Source organism: Lontra canadensis, unplaced genomic scaffold (genome assembly GCF_010015895.1).
Source record: "Lontra canadensis isolate GAN:19392208 unplaced genomic scaffold, GSC_riverotter_1.0 scaffold160, whole genome shotgun sequence".
NCBI classification, from domain to species: Eukaryota; Metazoa; Chordata; class Mammalia; order Carnivora; family Mustelidae; genus Lontra; species Lontra canadensis.
In genome coordinates this window covers 1,501,371-1,518,335 of record NW_022631154.1, presented here as the reverse complement: position 1 = coordinate 1,518,335, position 16,965 = coordinate 1,501,371, and the positions used below count along the sequence as shown (strand labels likewise).

General features: G+C 56.8%; 1 protein-coding gene across 1 annotated transcript in view; it reads right to left on the bottom strand.

Annotated features, from left to right (window-relative positions):
* Positions 1–2,558: 2,558 nt before the first annotated feature.
* The window catches only part of DAP3 (death associated protein 3), a 31,400-nt gene continuing 16,993 nt past the window's right edge, over positions 2,559–16,965 (bottom strand). Inside the window, exons 2-13 of the mRNA XM_032845041.1 lie at positions 16,740–16,871; positions 13,379–13,501; positions 12,110–12,211; positions 9,544–9,652; positions 9,330–9,422; positions 8,224–8,354; positions 7,463–7,543; positions 7,220–7,378; positions 6,651–6,710; positions 6,046–6,135; positions 3,404–3,521; positions 2,559–2,671 (exon numbers count right to left, since the gene is read on the bottom strand). Coding sequence (XP_032700932.1) covers positions 2,586–2,671; positions 3,404–3,521; positions 6,046–6,135; positions 6,651–6,710; positions 7,220–7,378; positions 7,463–7,543; positions 8,224–8,354; positions 9,330–9,422; positions 9,544–9,652; positions 12,110–12,211; positions 13,379–13,501; positions 16,740–16,781 — 1,194 coding nt within the window. The 5' untranslated portion in view covers positions 16,782–16,871 and the 3' untranslated portion in view covers positions 2,559–2,585. The remainder of the gene's footprint in view (positions 2,672–3,403; positions 3,522–6,045; positions 6,136–6,650; positions 6,711–7,219; positions 7,379–7,462; positions 7,544–8,223; positions 8,355–9,329; positions 9,423–9,543; positions 9,653–12,109; positions 12,212–13,378; positions 13,502–16,739; positions 16,872–16,965) is intronic.

Genomic DNA, 16,965 nt, shown 5'->3' with positions numbered 1-16,965 from the left:
GAGTCGGCTGCAATCGTGACACCGATTGCACTGTGTCTGTAAGGTCCGTCTGGGGACAATGGACATCGTGCACTACTGTCAGACAGATTCTCTTCCCGTGGATTTAGAACCTCTTTAATTTCCCTCAGTAATGTTTTATCGGTTTTGGTGTGTAATTTTGGAGTTCTTCTGTTAAGACAGCTACATACTTTATTTCCTGATATTTTGAATAGAATTACTTTCCTGATTTCCATTTTGTTTATTTCATTGCTAGAATGGAGAAATGAGGTTGGCTTTTGTATATTCGTCTTGTATCGTTGTGACCTTGACAAACTTATTTCTAGCTCTGGGAGATGTTTTGATCCTTCTTAAGTTTTTCTTTATACAGGATTACATCATCTGAAAATAAGGACAGTGCACTTTGTATTTTCCTTTTTTTAAAAAAGATTTTATGTTGCGCCTGGGTGGCTCAGTGGGTTAAAGCCTCTGCCTTCGGTCATGATCCCGGAGTCCTGGGATTGAGCCCCGCATCGGGCTCTGCTCGGCGGGGAGCCTGCTTCCTCCTTCCTCCTCTCCCTCTGCCTGCCTCTCTGCCTCCTTGTGATCTCTGTCAAATAAATAAATAAATCTTAAAAAAAAATAAAAAAGATTTTATTTGAGAGAGTGCACACAAGCAGGGTGGGGGCGGTAGAGGGAGAGGGAGAAGCAGGGAGCCTGATGAGGGGCTCAGTCCCGGGACCCCGGGATCATGCCCTGAGCCATAAGCAGACTTTTGGCCGGTTGGGCCCCCGGGTGCCCCTGGACGTTGTACTTTCCAGTCTGGATTCTGCACAGTCCAGTGAGAGCAGCCGCAGACCAGCCCCCGGGGCAGGCGCAGCGCAGAGACAGTAGAGCTACTAATCCGGGTGTCGGGGTCAGGTCCATAGAAGGGTCTTAAGAAAGAGGACCGAACAGGGTAGACTATGGGTTGCAAATAGCAAATCAGAGAAGTCACGAGGCTAATTCCTCAGTGGGATCTTTGTGCATCTCTGACGGTCTAGTCAGAGGTCCGCACCGATTGGATCCTGAGTTTCGGAGGCCAGAGACGGAGCCACCTTCCCGGCCTCTCCTGCTGTGGAGGGCCGTGCGGGGTGGGACGGCCGCTGAGCTCCCGCTGCTGCCCCGTCTCGGAGGCTGTGGGCGCCCCGTCCTTCCTTCCCTTTTCAGACGACTGAGCGAGGGCACTTTTCACAGACCCGAGTCCTGACGGAGCGTCTCCAAGCCACACACAGAAGAGCACACTCTAGTGTCTAAGAAAAAGGCCCATTTATGTATGGACTTAACTCTCTAGACTTTGGCAACGGAAGTTGCTTCTAGAAGAGGAGGAAGGAAAGGAGGCAATTTCCACGATACACACTTCTCCGTGGGTTGAATGTGGCTGGACAGCAGGAGCGAAGGCGCGGGGACGCCGCCCAGCGAGCCGCGGCAGGACAGCGCCGGGTCAGTGGCCCTGTGCAGGGGGCCAAGGGGGGCGGCAGGGGTGTGGGTAGGCAGCAGACGGGCAGAGGCAGGGAGGAGCTCAAACAGGAGGTGGTAGGTGTGACCGCAGCCTGTGAGGACCGAGAGAACGAAGGGCTTTGACCTTGTGACCATGAAGCTGAAGACCCAACTGTTCATGGCTGGCGGGTCGGTGGGGGTGGGGGGCGCGTGTCACGGTTCGGAACGAGCCTCCCGCCTTCTGGGGCTGGGAGTGACCAGCCGACCTCACGGAGGACTGGGTCAGGGCGAGGGTCGAGTTCTGAGGGAGCCGTCCGGGCGGTCTCGCGTGGGGGAAGCTCGCTGTGCGGGGAACATGCTGATGCACGTCCACAGACGGTCCCCCTCGTGGCCACTCCCCAGCTAAAGCGCTACAGAATCAGGTCCTAAAAGGTAGCGGTCGCCCACGCGTGAGGTGCTTTAGCACTCCCACACCGTGGGAGTCCGTGCTCACCAACCCCCGGACCCCCCATCAGGTGACAGGGCAGATGACACCAGCAGGCTGGTGGCTGCGGGGCCCAGAGACGGCCGGTGAGCAGCAGCGGGGGCACGGCCGTGGCCTCGAGTCCTCCGACGGGGGTGGGTCCGGGAACTCAGGGCAGCCGCTGACCGGAGTCACTGTTTTCTCAAATCCCCGCCCGCTGGCGCACACGAGCGCGGGAAGGACGGCCTCCCTCCCGCCCTCCGTCTGCGCGGCGCCAGGTCCTGGGAGGGAGAACTTCAGGGCGGATCTTGGTCTCCTGACCTGAATCTGGAAGGTAGACCTAGTGGACGTTTCTGCAGTCTGGTCGCTGCGGACCCCTCACAAGCAGAACGCCGGAGAAACTCAATTTGGCCAACTGAAGGCTCTTTCCGTGTTATAAATCTCACACAACACTTTAAGAAAGATACTTTATTTAAGGGAAAGACCGTAATTACTTAAAATCTGAGAACCCCACCTAATAAACTGCATTCAGGAACAAGAAGACACTTCAGGGCACTAATGTCCGTCTTCCCTGGAGGCTGGGAGCGGACTTGTCCGGGCGGCATCGGGTCTGACAGCGTCTGGGATGGGAAGCGTCCCCTGTCCTCTGCGCGGGCCGTGACGCGGCTTAAAGGTAGGCGCAGAGCCGCTCCAGCTGCCCGGGGTTGGCGTCACTCAGGAACAGCAGCTCCTTTTTCCCTTCTTCTGTATGAGCTAGAGCAGGGGAGACACACAGCTGGCAGTGCCGTCGGCAGCGCCATGCGCCCCAGAAAATTCTGTGCGCAGAGGCTACGTGCTCCAAACAGCGTTGGAATGTGACGACCGCTCCCGGAGACCCCACTTCTAGATCCTTTCCCTCAGCAAGCGACTATTTTGTCCCTCTCTGTTCCTCTGCAATCCAGCATGTCTCCCTCTGTTCCAGGAACCTCATCTGGCCTTTTGGACTTTGTCGCACGCCAACCCCCTCAGAAATCTCCGCGCCGTGGTCCCCGGCCCACCGATGCTGCAGCTGCTGTCTGCCCTTCCCTCCAGTCCTTGGTGATGTCCTCCACAGCAGCTGGCTCGCTCTCACCCGGGGACAGGACCACCACGACCTCTGCTCCGCTAGCCCCTGCCTGGGCCGGGGACAAGGCTGCGGTGTGCGGCGGAGGGCGCCCGTGTCCACAGAGCGGGACAGGCGGAGCATGGGTCTGGCCTGGCGCCGGTGGGCCTCGCTCACATCCAGGGCTGGGCTTCCAGCCCGAGCCTCTTACTCTAGGCCGACGTGAGATCGTGGGAAGAAACGCACCGTCTAGTAACCGCCCCCCCACCGCCACCTTTCCTGCCATCTAATTGGCCAGAGAGAAGTCAAGAGAAAGGGAGAAAGACCATGCAGGCCGCTGCCGTGGGAAGACATCAAGGCTCTGACTCGAGGGGACTCCGTGAATGGAAAACTCGAGAACCAACCTTTCTCGTGCTGCAGCCAGCTGTTCTCCAGGTAGTACTGGATGCAGCTTTCAAACTCCTTTGGGCTGTAGCTGGAGACCAGGATGGGAACAAAGGGATCCAAGGCATCAAATCCTTCCTGGAGAAGGAAGAGTCGTTAAGTGACGAGTCAGCAGAGAGTGACCGGACTTCAACGCGTCCTTCTCTGCTCCTCACTCTCGGGCCACCGCACCGTACACAGGCGCCATGCATGGCGGCTGGCCGCTGTCGCTCATGGCCTCTTGCGTGGTCCTTGTGCCAGGGTGATGCCCGCGGGGGAGCTACCACCTGCTGTGAATAGTGACAATTCCTGTTTTTACAGTTCTGACTTCAGTAGTCAAAGACACTTAGTTCAGACAAAACGAACAAGGGCAGCGATAAAGACCCACTAAATGGAACACACTGAAACCAACCGGTCACCAAACCGCGTTTCAGGTTTCAAACACAGCAATGAAGGGACCAGGGACCGAGTTCACTCCTGAGCAGAGCACCCGGACGAACGAACCCGCCCAAGCCCGCCCAGGACGACAAAAGCCAGGGGCTGGAGACTGGGAGCTCGGGCTGCGCGCCGGGCAAGGCCGAAACCAGCGAGCGGTGATGGCCCCGCTGGGACGCCGCTCACGCACACAGAACGGGGCAGAGGGGAGGGTGCGCTGCAGGCCGGTATCAGCCTGAACTCAAGGGTGTTTCACAGGAATCAGGGAACGTAGAGACGTGTGTGGTGTGCATGTGAGGGCCCGTGCCCAGAGCACATGCGTGCGTGCGTGTGTGAAGGCGGGAATCCTGCCTCGTGGGTTCTCACACTGCCCTGGGGGCCTCAAGGAGGGGACAGCCCAGACGTAGGAAGCACACAGCACTCGGGTCTTGGAGTCTAAATCCAGCCCATGCTCAAGATAGTGGGGGGAATTCAGTTCCACCTCCTGAAGAAGGCGGCCTCTTTTATTTTTTTTTAAGACTGACTTATTTATTTGACAGAGATAGAGAGATCACAAGCAGGCTCCCCGCCGACGCGGGGCTCGATCCCAGGACCCCGAGATCATGACCTGAGCCGAAGGCCTTAACCCACTGAGCAACCCAGGTGCCCCAAAGGGGGCTTATTTTAAACATTTTGTTTTAAAGTATGCTCTGGGGGGGCCTGGGTGACTCAGTTGGTTCCTGGGATCGAGCCCCCATATCGGGCTCCCTGCTTAACAGAGAGCCCACTTCACCCTCTCCCTCTCCCTGCTGCTCTGCCTACTTGTGCTCTGTATCTCTCTGTCAAATAAATGAAATCTTTTCAAAAATATAAAAAATAAAAGTAGCCTCCAGGGGTGCCTGGGTGGTTCAGTGAAGCGTCTGCCTTTGGCTCAAGTCATGATCCCAGGGTCCCTGCTGGCCGACAGTCTGCTGCTCCCTCTGTCTGATGGGCCCCGCCCTCCTGGTCTGTGTGTGCTCTGTCAATTAAATACATAAAATCTTTAAATAAATTAAGTAAATGAATAAAGGTTCAATACCCAACGTGTTACAGGAGTTTGACCTCATGACCCTGAAATCAAGAGGTGCCTGTTCTACCCACCGGCCCCCCAGCCCCAGGACCTGGTGTCCACATACCACTGTCCTCTACAACGAACCAGGGCTGCCTAAGCAGTGGCTGGTTCTGGGCCTGGGTGTGGGAAGTACCGGGTGAGCGTGGAACGCCTGTGCTCCTCGCCCACAAGTAAAGCCAGGGCTCGAGAAGGATGGGGTGTGGGAAAAGCACACCGACGCCAGTCCGAAGGGGTGTCTGCTGGCTAAGTCTGCCGTCATTTAAGCACCAGAACAGCAAACAGCAGAGGTTTAGAACTCATGAAGAGGCATCTGTGTGCCCACGCGGAGACAAATAAGTGTGGGAAGGGAAGGAAAGTTCTTACACGTAACGGAAAGCCAACCCACGTGTGTGGGAGAAATGCGGGAGCTGGGAAATCTCTTTCTGCCAGTACCACCGCTGGGTTTAGGAAGGCGCACAGACGGACGTCCAAGCTGTCAGAGTGTGAGGGGTAGCTGGGGAGCAAGGTGGCCGCCACAGTGACTTCACCAAGGATCAAGCAGATGTGCAGTCCCTAAACCAAGTGTTCAGGGTTCACTGTGGCGGCTGCTGGGAGAGACGCCATCCGGGGTTATCAGCGGATGAGCCACAGAATCCCCCGGGACTGGCAGGTGCTGTCCCAGACTGAAAGAGACCAACAGACCAGGACAGTCGACGGGGATGCACGGGCCAGGACTGTTTCTGTGAGTGACACTGGGAGAGCTGGCAAGACCACAGGACGTCCTAAAGATCAGGTCCCAGAACTTATTGATGTGAGATCCGTGATTTTAATCATTGTGCCGTAGATTATATATCTGGAATGTCTTTGATTTCAGGAAATCATTACAAGCTTGCAGCATGTCTCAGGTTACTGTCACTGAATTCAGGGAAAAAAGCAGATGGAGAAGAATAAAGCCAACGTGGAAAAGCGTTACCACTTTAGGAATCTGGGTGAAGTCAGATACGAATCCGGTTTTTCTCCAAGTCTATAATTATGTTTAAAAAAACCAACCCCGAAAAACAAAAGCCTCATCAGACAGACCGACTATCTAGGGGGAACCTGATTTTCTGGTGACCGGACCTTTCCCAGCAGCTCCTGCGGCAGATAGGCCATCCGCGGCGTGAAGAGGGACCCGGTCTGGCTCAGCGCCAACACCACGGCGCCTCCGTGCTGGAAGAGAGGCCGGGGGAGGAGAAGGGGGAGAACAGAAAAATGCGTTGTTGTCATCTGGATTTTTAGTACAGGCAAATGGCCACTGAGCAGGTCCCTGCTTCTGGGCCCAGCTCTGACAACATGCGGCTGTGTGAGCTCCCAGGGAGCAGCGAGCTTCCCAGGGCTGGGCAGGTGCGGAAGTGCTCTCCGATACACACAAACAAGGGCCCGTTCCCAAGCCAGTGGGGAGATTACAAACCAACTACATAGAGTTAATTTATTTTTAAAGATTTTATTTACTTATTTGAGAAAAAGAGATACCACGAGAGAGGGAAGCAGACTCCCCGCCGAGCAGGGAGCCCGATGCAGGGCTCGATCCCAGGACACTGAGATCATGACCTGACCCGAAGGCAGATCCTTGAGGACGGAGTCCTCCCCCCCCCCAGGCGCCCCTAAACACAGAGACTTTAAATGAAGAACTTTCTGTCCCCGAACTCAGAGACTGACAAGCAGCAGGTGGCCCGGACACTCACCCAGTCGTTTCGCACCATCTTCCTCAGGCTGTGCACAAGCGCCAACTCCTCGGGGGCCATCTGCATGCCACCAGCAGGCGAGGAGGGGACAGAGATCAGGCCAAGCTTTGCTGGGATGGACGGTCTCTTGGCACAAACGACTGGCGACAACTAGAGCTTCCCGCGCGGCTATGTAAGCTCAGTGGCTGGTGGTTGCCAGCCTCAGCCCCCCGCACCTCCTGCCCGGTTTCTGATGAAAACCGGCCACGGAGGGAGAGCACAGCCCCTTCCCCACGCCGCTGCTGTCGCGAGCTCAGAGGGTAGGTGCTCCAGCTGCCACGCTACGGAAACCAAGTCACTTAGCCTCGTTCCGAAAGCACAGCGCCAAGAACAACAGCCAAAACCCAGCTCCCGGGGCAGGGGTTCGTTTGCAAACCACCCCTCCTCCCCGAGTTTGCAATGTTTTTTTTATGCCGTGTTTTAATTCACATGCTCCCAAGGCGAGCAAACATGCACAAGCTACAAGACCTCGTCCCGGCGCACGCATGGTGGCACCCGTGGTCAGTGACGGAGAAACACCGGTTTCCTACCAGGCTCTTATCTTCTCTCTTCAGCGTGGTCCTTCCCCAGAGAGCATTGACTCCATCCACCGCCACCAGGAGACGGAAAGCACCCGAGCAACTCTGACTCTTGAGCTCTTTGAGAACGATCCCAACGGCATCCGTGGCATTCTTCACCCGCGTCAGGCCCTGCAGGGGAGAGAGGCAGGGGCTTGGCACCCAGGAGAGGCCTCCGCCGGGACGACATGGGACCCACCCCTGTCTACTTTGTACCTGCTCTACCACTTCTCCCAGAGGCCGGCCTTTCTCGGTGCTTTCTCGCTTATTCCACATGTACGTCTCCTGAATTTTTATCTAAAAACGAACATGAAAACCAGAGAAAGGCTATTTAGCCTAAAGATAAGCCTATCCGCAGCTGTGTAGGTAGGAGGGTCAGGTTGTTAGGAGTCAGTTTTAATCTGTTTTTCAAGCCCTGTGAGCAACTCCGGGAGAGAGGTGACCGCCTTCTAGCCCTTTCCTGCCTACAGTGTTAAGAACAGAAGCCGCTGGGCTCCTGACCACAGTCGCCGGGATGAGGCCTTGGCAGCCGCTGGCACAAGCTCCCAGGTGACCCTGACTTATGTCCAGAGTTGAAACTCGCAGCCTAGAGACTGCATCTCAGAATCACCAGAGCAGAGAATGATGCCACCAGTACGTTTCTGGTTGCCCGAAGACCTTGATGGGGAGAAAACGCTGTGGCTGGAAATGGGCTTTAGAGGGTCTGTGGCTGTAGCCCGGGACGAGCCAGGGAATCCGTGTGGCCTTGACTTTGCTACACGGGAAAAGCTCTCGCCGCCTCGGGGACGGCCTGCGCCACGGCGTCAGGTCCCGCGGGCGCGACGCCAGCTCGTGCCTCCACGCGCCGAATGCAGCGGGGACCCGAGCGCCTGGCCGTCCCAGCTGCAGCGCTCGCTCTCCCCGGTCACCCCAGCTCAAGGCGCCAGGATCGCGTTCACGCGCGCAGCGGCTGCGCCGGGCTTCTGGAGGCTCCTCACCTGACTCAGGAAACGCTCGTTGGCCGTTTTGAAGCTCTTCAGCCAGCTGGCAGCCTCCACGGGCTGGTCGAAGCGCCGCCTGCTGTGGGCCGAGCGCAGGAGGCCCCGGGAGCTCTTCACCCACAGGTGAGCTGCGAAGACGGACGCACAGATGCGGGATGAAGCCAGGCAGTGACCGATCCGCTCCGGACACCGCTGCCTCGTGCCGCCGCCCCCGCCCCGCGCTGGAGAGGCCGCCCGGGACCTCGGACCCCGGAGCGGACTACGACGGCCTCCCGCGGGCCGGGGGCCTTCCTGCGAGAGGGGCCGGCGAGCGAGGGGAAGCGGCGGGACCAGAAGATGGAAAGGAAGGGAAGACCCACTCGCGGCCCAGCATCACTGGAGGACGCCACAGGGAAGGGGACGGGCAAGTCTACATTGTGTGTCCGAGGGTCAGCCGTGTGTTCCTTAACGCCCTCTGGCCTCAGAGGTCATGCTGGTCCCGCTGAGGTCACCAGCACTGCAGTCTGTGCCCGAGGCACGCCACAGGGTGAGAGGTCACCAGATTCCCAGCAGTTTTTATTTATTTTTAAAGATTTTATTTATTTGACAGAGATCACAAGCAGGCAGAGAGGCAGGCAGAGAGAGAGAGGTGGAGGCAGGCTCCCCACGGAGCAGAGAGCCTGATGCGGGGCTCGATCCCAGGACCCCGGGATCATGACCTGAGCCAAAGGCAGAGGCTTAACCCACTGAGCTACCCAGGCGCCCCCAGCAGTTTTTATTTTTATTTTAACTTTATCAGAGAGAGAGAGAGAACGGCCAGGGGGACTGGGAGAGGGAAAAAGCAGGCTCTCCTGGGACTTGATCCCAGGGCCCTGAGACCACGACTGGGGCCATAACCAAGACCGGGACACTCAACGGACTGAGCCACCCAGGTGGCCCCAAAATACTTCATTCTTACTATCAAACGGCTCTTGGGAGGTTTTCGCTGCACTTCTCTCACCGCACTTGCTCACGTCACATGCAACCGGCCTGGGGTGACCGTGACGTCAGGCCGGGCAAGCTCCACCGGCTGCTCCCTGAGCCGCAGCCCAGCGCCTGCAGCCCAGCAGAGAGCGTCTCCTTACCGTCGGGAACGTGCACGATCAGCCAGTCCCGTTTTGCACAGAAATGAACAACATGGCAGAGACTGAGGGTTTTTCCTGTCCCCTTCTCCCCATCTAAAGCACCTGCGGTCAAGGAAAACCTCACCACAAGGGACTCCGGCCTGTCAGCAGAGGGCCGCTTCCCGCCCCTCTCCCGTCAGCGGTCAGGACGGCTCCAGCAGGCGGCAAAGGATACAGAGCACGTACCGCACGGCCGGGTGAGCGAAATTGGTGTCGTCCAGGTACCGCAGGAGCTCCAGGGCCGGCCTCCTCACCATCAGGCAGGCTTCATTGAAGGTCCTCACCTGGCAGAACCGGGAAGCAGGGCGGGCTGCGGCGAGCGGCGCGGAGCGGACCCGGCAGCCGGAGGGCCCCGCTGCGCGCCCAGCCTGTCCGCTCGGGCGAGGCTGGGCCACTGGATCTAAGCTGCACCCACAGACTCCAGCTGACACCCACTAACACAGCAGTCCCCATCTGCGGATTTGTTGACGACACGGAAATCTACAAGCGACAGTGGGCACCTTTTCACACGCTCCACAAACCATCTAGGACTAACTCGCTAAAAGAAGGTAAGATGCTTCACAAGGTATCTGACACATGCTAAGTGCTGAATGAATGTTAATTCATTTAAATCTATTTTTAGCTAATTCTTACGAGTATCTGGACTTTTCTCTAGAAGCACATATGTGACAGCTCAGGAGCAGGTGTGACCATGGGTCCCACAAGCCACCCTGGATGCCAGAGAATGGACACAAAGTTTCAGTCCCTTTTTGTCACCAGGAGTACGCCGGTGGAAAAATCTGGGCAGTGCCGATGCGTATGATGGTGATCCGCAGATAAAGGATTTCATGATGTTTCTTTTTTTCTTTTTTTTTAAGATTTTATTTATTTATTTGACAGAGAGAGAGAGATCACAAGTAGGCAGAGAGGCAGGCAGAGAGATCGGGGAAGCAGGCTCCCTGCTGAGCAGAGAGCCGGATGCGGGGCTGGATCCCGGGACCCTGAGGTCATGATCTCAGCCAAAGGCAGAGGCTTAATCCACTGAGCCACCTTCATGATGAAGGTGCCCCTTCATGATGTTTCTTAATAAGATCAAATACCTAACAAGCACTATCCACAAGTAGATAAGGATTAAAATTGTGTTGCTATCTTCTTTAACGATTACTTGACAGAGCGAGCAGGCGCAAGCTGGGAAGGGGCAGAGGGAGCTGCACTCTCCACTGAGCGCTGAGCCCAGCATGGGGGCTCGATCCCACGAGCCTGAGATCACGACCCGAGCCAAAACCAAGAGTCGAAGCCACCAGGCGCCCCAATAGTGTTGATATTTTTAAAGAAATCCTAACCGTACAGCTGAATTGAAGGACTCGACAGGCAAATTCAAACTTAATGGAAAGTGAAACCTTCGAAAATGTGACAGATATTAAAACAGAAATGCCATATTAGGCAATATGACAGCGCTAAAATACACAAACAGTGGGGAGGGAGTTGGCCTTCATTTAAAGGAAATTATGGAAGGAATGTGTGAGTAATTCCCTCCACAGCCCTGGCGGTCAGGCCAGCCGGGAAGCGACTGGAGACGGTCACGGGGCCGGAGCAGGACGGGTACTGCCAGCATCCGCGGCTGAAGCGCCCCGACACCCAATTATCCCGGTGCGTCCCGTTTCCAAATTCCAGGCCCTCCGCCCCAGTTCTGCGGTGCTGATGACAAGGCTACTCGTGGTCTAGCATGCTCTCCCTTACTGGTGTCTCGCCGAATTTTTTGAAATAAACGACCCGGGAGGGATGGCATCCTCTGCCTCTGAAGCTAAAAGTCACGTGCACAGTCTGGTCTGCCCTTTCGGTGAGAAGGGGGTCTCCGAGGCCGAGAGCAGTGCAGCAGGAGGGACTCAGAAGCCAACTGTTCCAACAAACCAGGCTGGCAGGGCGCCTGGGGGGTTAAGGCGTCTGCCCTTGGCTCAGGTCACAATCCCGGGGTCCTGGGATCGAGCCCCGCATCGGGCTCCCTGCTCAGCAAGAAGCTGGCTTCTCCCTCTCTCACTCCCCGTTTGTATTCCCTCCCTTTCTGTCAAATGAGTGAATAAAAAATCTTAGAAGAAAAAAAAAAACACCCAAGAAAACAAGAGCAAAAAAGCACCAGGCTTGCAGTTCATCAGGAATTTTCAGCAGCTATAAAGCAACCCAAGATTATGTGTTTGGGTGGAAGTTTTCTGAAAATCCAGGACAATAAAGAACATTAAAGCTTCGGGGCGTCTGGGTGGCTCAATTGGGTAAGCGTCTGCCTTCGGCTCAGGTCATGATCCCAAGGTGCTGGGATCGAGTCCCACATCGGGCTCCTTGCTCAGTGGGGAGCCTGCTTCTCCCTCTGCTGCTGTTCCCTCTGGTTGTTCCCTCTGTCTCCCTGACAAATAAAATCTCAAAAAAAAAAAAAAAGCCTCTAATCCAGACCCCACTTCTGTCTGGCTCAGGAAGAGATGATGATTTCGAGTCCCACAGCTCACTTTCTCATGGCGTTGTGCTAAGGCAAACTTAGACCCATCTATGAAGGATTGTTTGAGCGCCAAAGGTTCTGGAAAGCTGCCAGGTGGGTGACGAGCGGACCACAGCGGGGTTCTGGCAACCGGAGAATACTCCGCCCGCCCGCGGCCACACGGACCGCGATCCGCGTCCGACTCACGTGCAGACTCTGGCTCCTCCAGTCCGCACGGCCCCCCCCCCCCCCCCGCCCCCCGCGCGGCTCCGAGCCCCCCCACCCCGGCGAGCACCTGCAGGCCGAAGCGACGGGGCAGGCCGTGGGGGAAGACGGTCGGGAGGTCCTGCAGGGGGATGCGGTAGTGGCGGCCCTCGCGCTGCTCGCTGGCCCCGGCCTGGGAAACAGAGACGCCAGCAGCTGCCACGGGCCGCGCGTGCGACACGTCTCAGCGGCGGGAAGGGCCCGCGACCGCATCGAGGACACTTTGCGCCTCAGGGCTGGAAAAGAGGTCGTTCGCTCGTCAGGCCGGCCCGGAGGGGATGGCGGTCGGCCTCCCTGATGGCGCCGGCTGCTCGGCCGCGTGAGCCCCGCGTGCGGGGGGCAGGGACACGACTCCCGCCATCTGGATTCTTCTGTGCGGGGCGTGGAGAGGCTCCAGTCACGCGACAAGTCTGCCGCCGCCGTGTCCACGGAAACCTGAGGAACCGCACGGGGGCTCCCACGCCACGGGAAGCTGAGCGACGCCTCAGTGACTTCCCTGTTCAACTCAGCGAAGCTTCTGGAAGCAGGGCAGCGCCGCGCCCGCGTCCTGGCTCCAGAGGCCCGCCCCGCGGAAGGCCGGGCCCCGCGTGCCCCGCCCCCTTCACGCGTGCGCCCCGACCCCGCGGCCCCGTCAGGGCGGCCGCCGCCCAGCCCGGGAAGGCGAAACCGCGACCCCGGGCGCCACCAGAGCCCGGCCGCGGACAGGCTCCCTCTCACGGCCGCTCCCGACAGCGAGGCTCGTGCCCGCCCCAGCAGTGGGAGGCGCGGCCAGGGCGGCGGGCAACCTGCGGAAGGACCGGGCTCTCCGGCGCCAGCCCGGCCACCCGGGCGCGCGACTCCCCGCGGGCCGGCGACGGCGGCGCCGCTTCTGTAGATGCGCTTCCGTTCGTCTTACGTCTCTACTTACTATTGCACTTACACTTACTTACAGATTCTTATTTAAAGCCCCCGCCGGCTGCTTGTGGCACAGTGAAGCAGCTTTGCTCCGGTCGGGTCAGTCAGGGGCCAAGTCCGGCCACGCCCCACCGGGAGACCAGAAACTGCCCCGTGGAGCTCCGAAGGGCTAGACCCGCCCCCTGCCCCACAGACCCCCGCGACACGGTGGCCCGCAGCCGCAGGGGTTCAATCAGGCGTGGAACGGCCTGCCCGAGGGGTCGATGCGGGCTCCCCATCTGTCCTGGGTGCCCCAACTGCAGGCAGACCTGCTCCCTTCCCCAGCTGCTGGGTCTCCCGATATGTAAAATGACGGCGACATGCCTGGAAGACCGGAAAGAAATCTGCACGCTCACGAGCGACTCACCGGGTCTTCCTCGCTGGGGCGGGAACCGGCTCTGGGGCTCTCATCCGGAACCTGGTCATCTAGGCGAGCAGCAAGGCTTTGGGGGGCCTGGGGCCCCCCATGCAAAAAACGTCCAGGGTCCAACTATAAAAGAAACCATGGTAATGTTTTGGAATTAGCAGGCTTTTTTCCTCTTTTTTTTTTTTTTTTTAAGATGTATTTACTTATTTGAGGGAGAAGCAGGCTCCAGCCAAGCAGGGAGGCTGACGCGGGACTCCATCCCAGGACCCCGAGATCATGACCTGAGCCAAAGGCAGACACAACCCACTGAGCCACCCAGGCGCCCTGGGATTTGCAGGCCTTTTATGCTCACTCCAAAACTGAGGTTTCGAGCCCCATCTATGATAGGGAAATTCACTAATACACAGTTAAGCGTTACGTGCAAGGAACCTTTATTTGTACAATTCTCTACATCCAATCACGTGGTCCACCCTCTGAATCTGCTGTGTTGCTGGGGCCGGGCTCCGCCCCCCACAGACACGAAGCCATCTGTTAGAGAAGGCTCTGGAGCCAGGCGCAGCCGCTGGCAGCCTGGAACGGGCGGCAGGCTCCTGCACTCTGGCCCACGGCGGTGGCCGGCAGCTGGGTGGCAATCGTGGCCACCTCTGTTCTCACGGGGCCCATGCGGGGCTCCCACGAGACAGGTAACAGGACACGCCCGCAGCCCTTGTCCTGCTGGCCGGGCCTGGAATAAAGACTCTGACTGAGGATGCCTCTAGCTAAGCGGGAGGAAGCCACCCCTGAACCAATGGTTGGGCTGTGGGATTTCGGGAGGCAAGGCTGAGAAGCTGCTGCCCGGAGAACCCCCAAACTGAGCTGAAGGATAACGGGCCTCGCGCAGAAGGAGACGCCAGTTCTGTATGGCCAGGAAGCCGAGTTTACACACAACCCAAAAGGCAGGTGAGGCTGGCACCGTGGCCTTGGTTCTCATGCCAAGTCTGAGACCTGACAGCGGCAGGGATCAGCCATGCTTTCTTTTTCATGTTCATTTATTTTAGGTCATCTCTACAGCCCAAACGTGGGGCTCGAACCCCCGACCCTGAGATCAAGAGTCACATACTCTCCCAACCGACTGGCCTGGCGCCCCTCGGCCCGGCGCCCCTCGGCCATGCTGTCTGATTAGCGGGCAGGTAAACATCTTATTAGGGAGGATAAATCTTTGGAACTAGGAAAGACGAAGAGTCAAGATTTAGAGGAGAAAATACCAGTTAGAAAGTTGTTAAAGAACTTAAATGAGTGTAATTTTTCTGAGCAAAAGAATCGTTTAAACCTTAGAATCAACATGCTGACTTGGCACCCCAATGTGACAGACCGTCACTCCATGTGTAGCCCAGACCATCTCGGAGATGCAGCAAGAGCCAGAACGAGACAACATCTGCGACACCCGGGCCGCCCGGGGCACTCGGTGGGTGAAGCGTCCGCCTTCGGCTCAGGTCATGGTCCCAAGGCCCTGGAATCGAGCCCGCATCGGGCTCCCTGCTCGGTGAGGAGCTTGCTTCCCCCTCTGCCTGCTGTTCTCTCTCTGATGAATAAATAGAAATCTTAAAAAAAAAAAAATAAAATAAAAAAAAAATAAAAAAACAACCCAGAACAGCCGCAACACCCGCAGCCACACTGGCTGGGCAGAGCTGATGAGCGCCTGGGCCCAGGGCATCGGCACGGGGGTCGGACCACCACGTGCCGAGCGGCTGCACCCCGGTGGGCCCCTGCTACTGGAGACAAAGCACTAGGGCTTTATTTAAAAAAAAAAAAAAAAAAAAAAAGTAACAGAAAATTACAGATACTCAAGGGCCACAAGGTGGTGGTATTTCTACACAAATCCTGATTTTTCTTTTAGTTAAATGCTTTTTGCAGCAAATTAAGCCCTAGCAAAATGGATTCCTTACTCCTTACTCTGTTACATATGGCATCGCCCAGACAGTCGTGTGTCTCGCCCGCGTGCCATTGCCTCCGCACAGCTCCAGAATGAAAACCAGACAGTTCCCGAAAGAGCGGCACCCGCGACCCCAGCAAGGTGACTTTAAATCAATCTACAAAAAGCACAAAGTTCTCAGACTGCTCGCGGCCGTGGGCTCAGGTTGTTCTCGTCTGCCATCAAGAACAGATTTTAGCCTTTCAATGCAAACAGTTGAGGCCCAAATTTACTGCTGATCCTTGTTCCTTTTTTTAAATTTCCTAATAATGGGTTATTTCACATCTACAAGCTTTATCACGAATCCCTGGGAAAGAGTTCTACGGAGGGAAGGGCCCATCCTCTAGACGGTCTCACGTGAGGCAAAGGATGAGACGGAAGGGATGGAGCTCTGCTGGGGCTCTCACCCTTTGGGACTCAAGTCTTAGGGTGCTCTCTGCAGGCCCCACAGACTCGGGGAACCCTGACTCTGTCTCTGGCTTCTGATATCCAGGAGAACCGTGACCATAAAAGGGCCACAAGGACAGCGCTTGAGGCCACAGGCCTTGTGACGAAACCTGGGCTCCACAACCCTCCCGGGATGTCCCTGCGGGTGGTTCATACAGCCTGGCTACTGCTCACTTTCCGTCTCTGAGTGACGAAGACGTTTCCTACCGGCCCCAGCCCCGCTGCGGAGACGTAACGAGACGAAGCACTTAGCACTGTGCCAGGCACGTAACGAGACCCAGCGAATCGCACCCACGGATGCACAATGAGCCGTCTGAGTCCTGAAGGTACTGAGGAAACAGCTGCTCAGTGAACGAAGCAGAGCAATGCAAGGGCCGTTTTTATATGTGATTTTACTATTTTATTCAGCTATCAGATGCTAAAAGTCTAAGGAAGCAACTTATTTTTCTTTCAAATACCTCATTAAGGGGGATAATCATCAATCCAATGAGATGTTAACAACAGTTAATAAAGATAACTGCAGTCAAGCTTATTCAGCTATTTCTTTTTTTTTTTTTTAAAGATTTTATTTATTTGACAGACAGAGATCACAAGTAGGCAGAGAGACAGGCAGAGAGAGAGGGGAAGAGAAGCAGGCTTCCCGCTGAGCGGAGCCTGATGCGGGGCTCGATCCCAGGACCCTGGGATCATGACCTAAGCCGAAGGCAGAGGCTTTAACCCACTGAGCCACCCAGGCACCCCTCAGCTATTTCTTTTTTAAGTGTCAATTCTCCAACAAGGCTATTTACAAGGGCAGACTCCGGGAGCAGAGGCTCGGAGTGGCCTCTCGAGAGAAGTCAGTGAAAGGCCTGGGCAGCAGCCATCCTCCAGAGCGCGTCATTCTGGACTGGGAGAATCCATCTAGAAACTACAGTTCTGCCTAAAGACAATGTGCACGAAGCTGCGAGGTCAGCCAGGACTCACCTGGCAGGCCCTGGGGACAAGCCTCGTCACCCTTTTCAGCATCACGGCTGCGAGCTCAGGCAAATTGAAGTGGTGGGCCGCACCTGGGCAGCAGACGGCACACGGACGTCGCCCAGAGCACACACGGAGCGCCTGAAGAGGGACCAAGAAAAGAGCAGAAAACACAAGTGAGACATTTCACGGAACCCAAAACAAACGGCTAGTAAACCCATGAAAAGATTTTCAT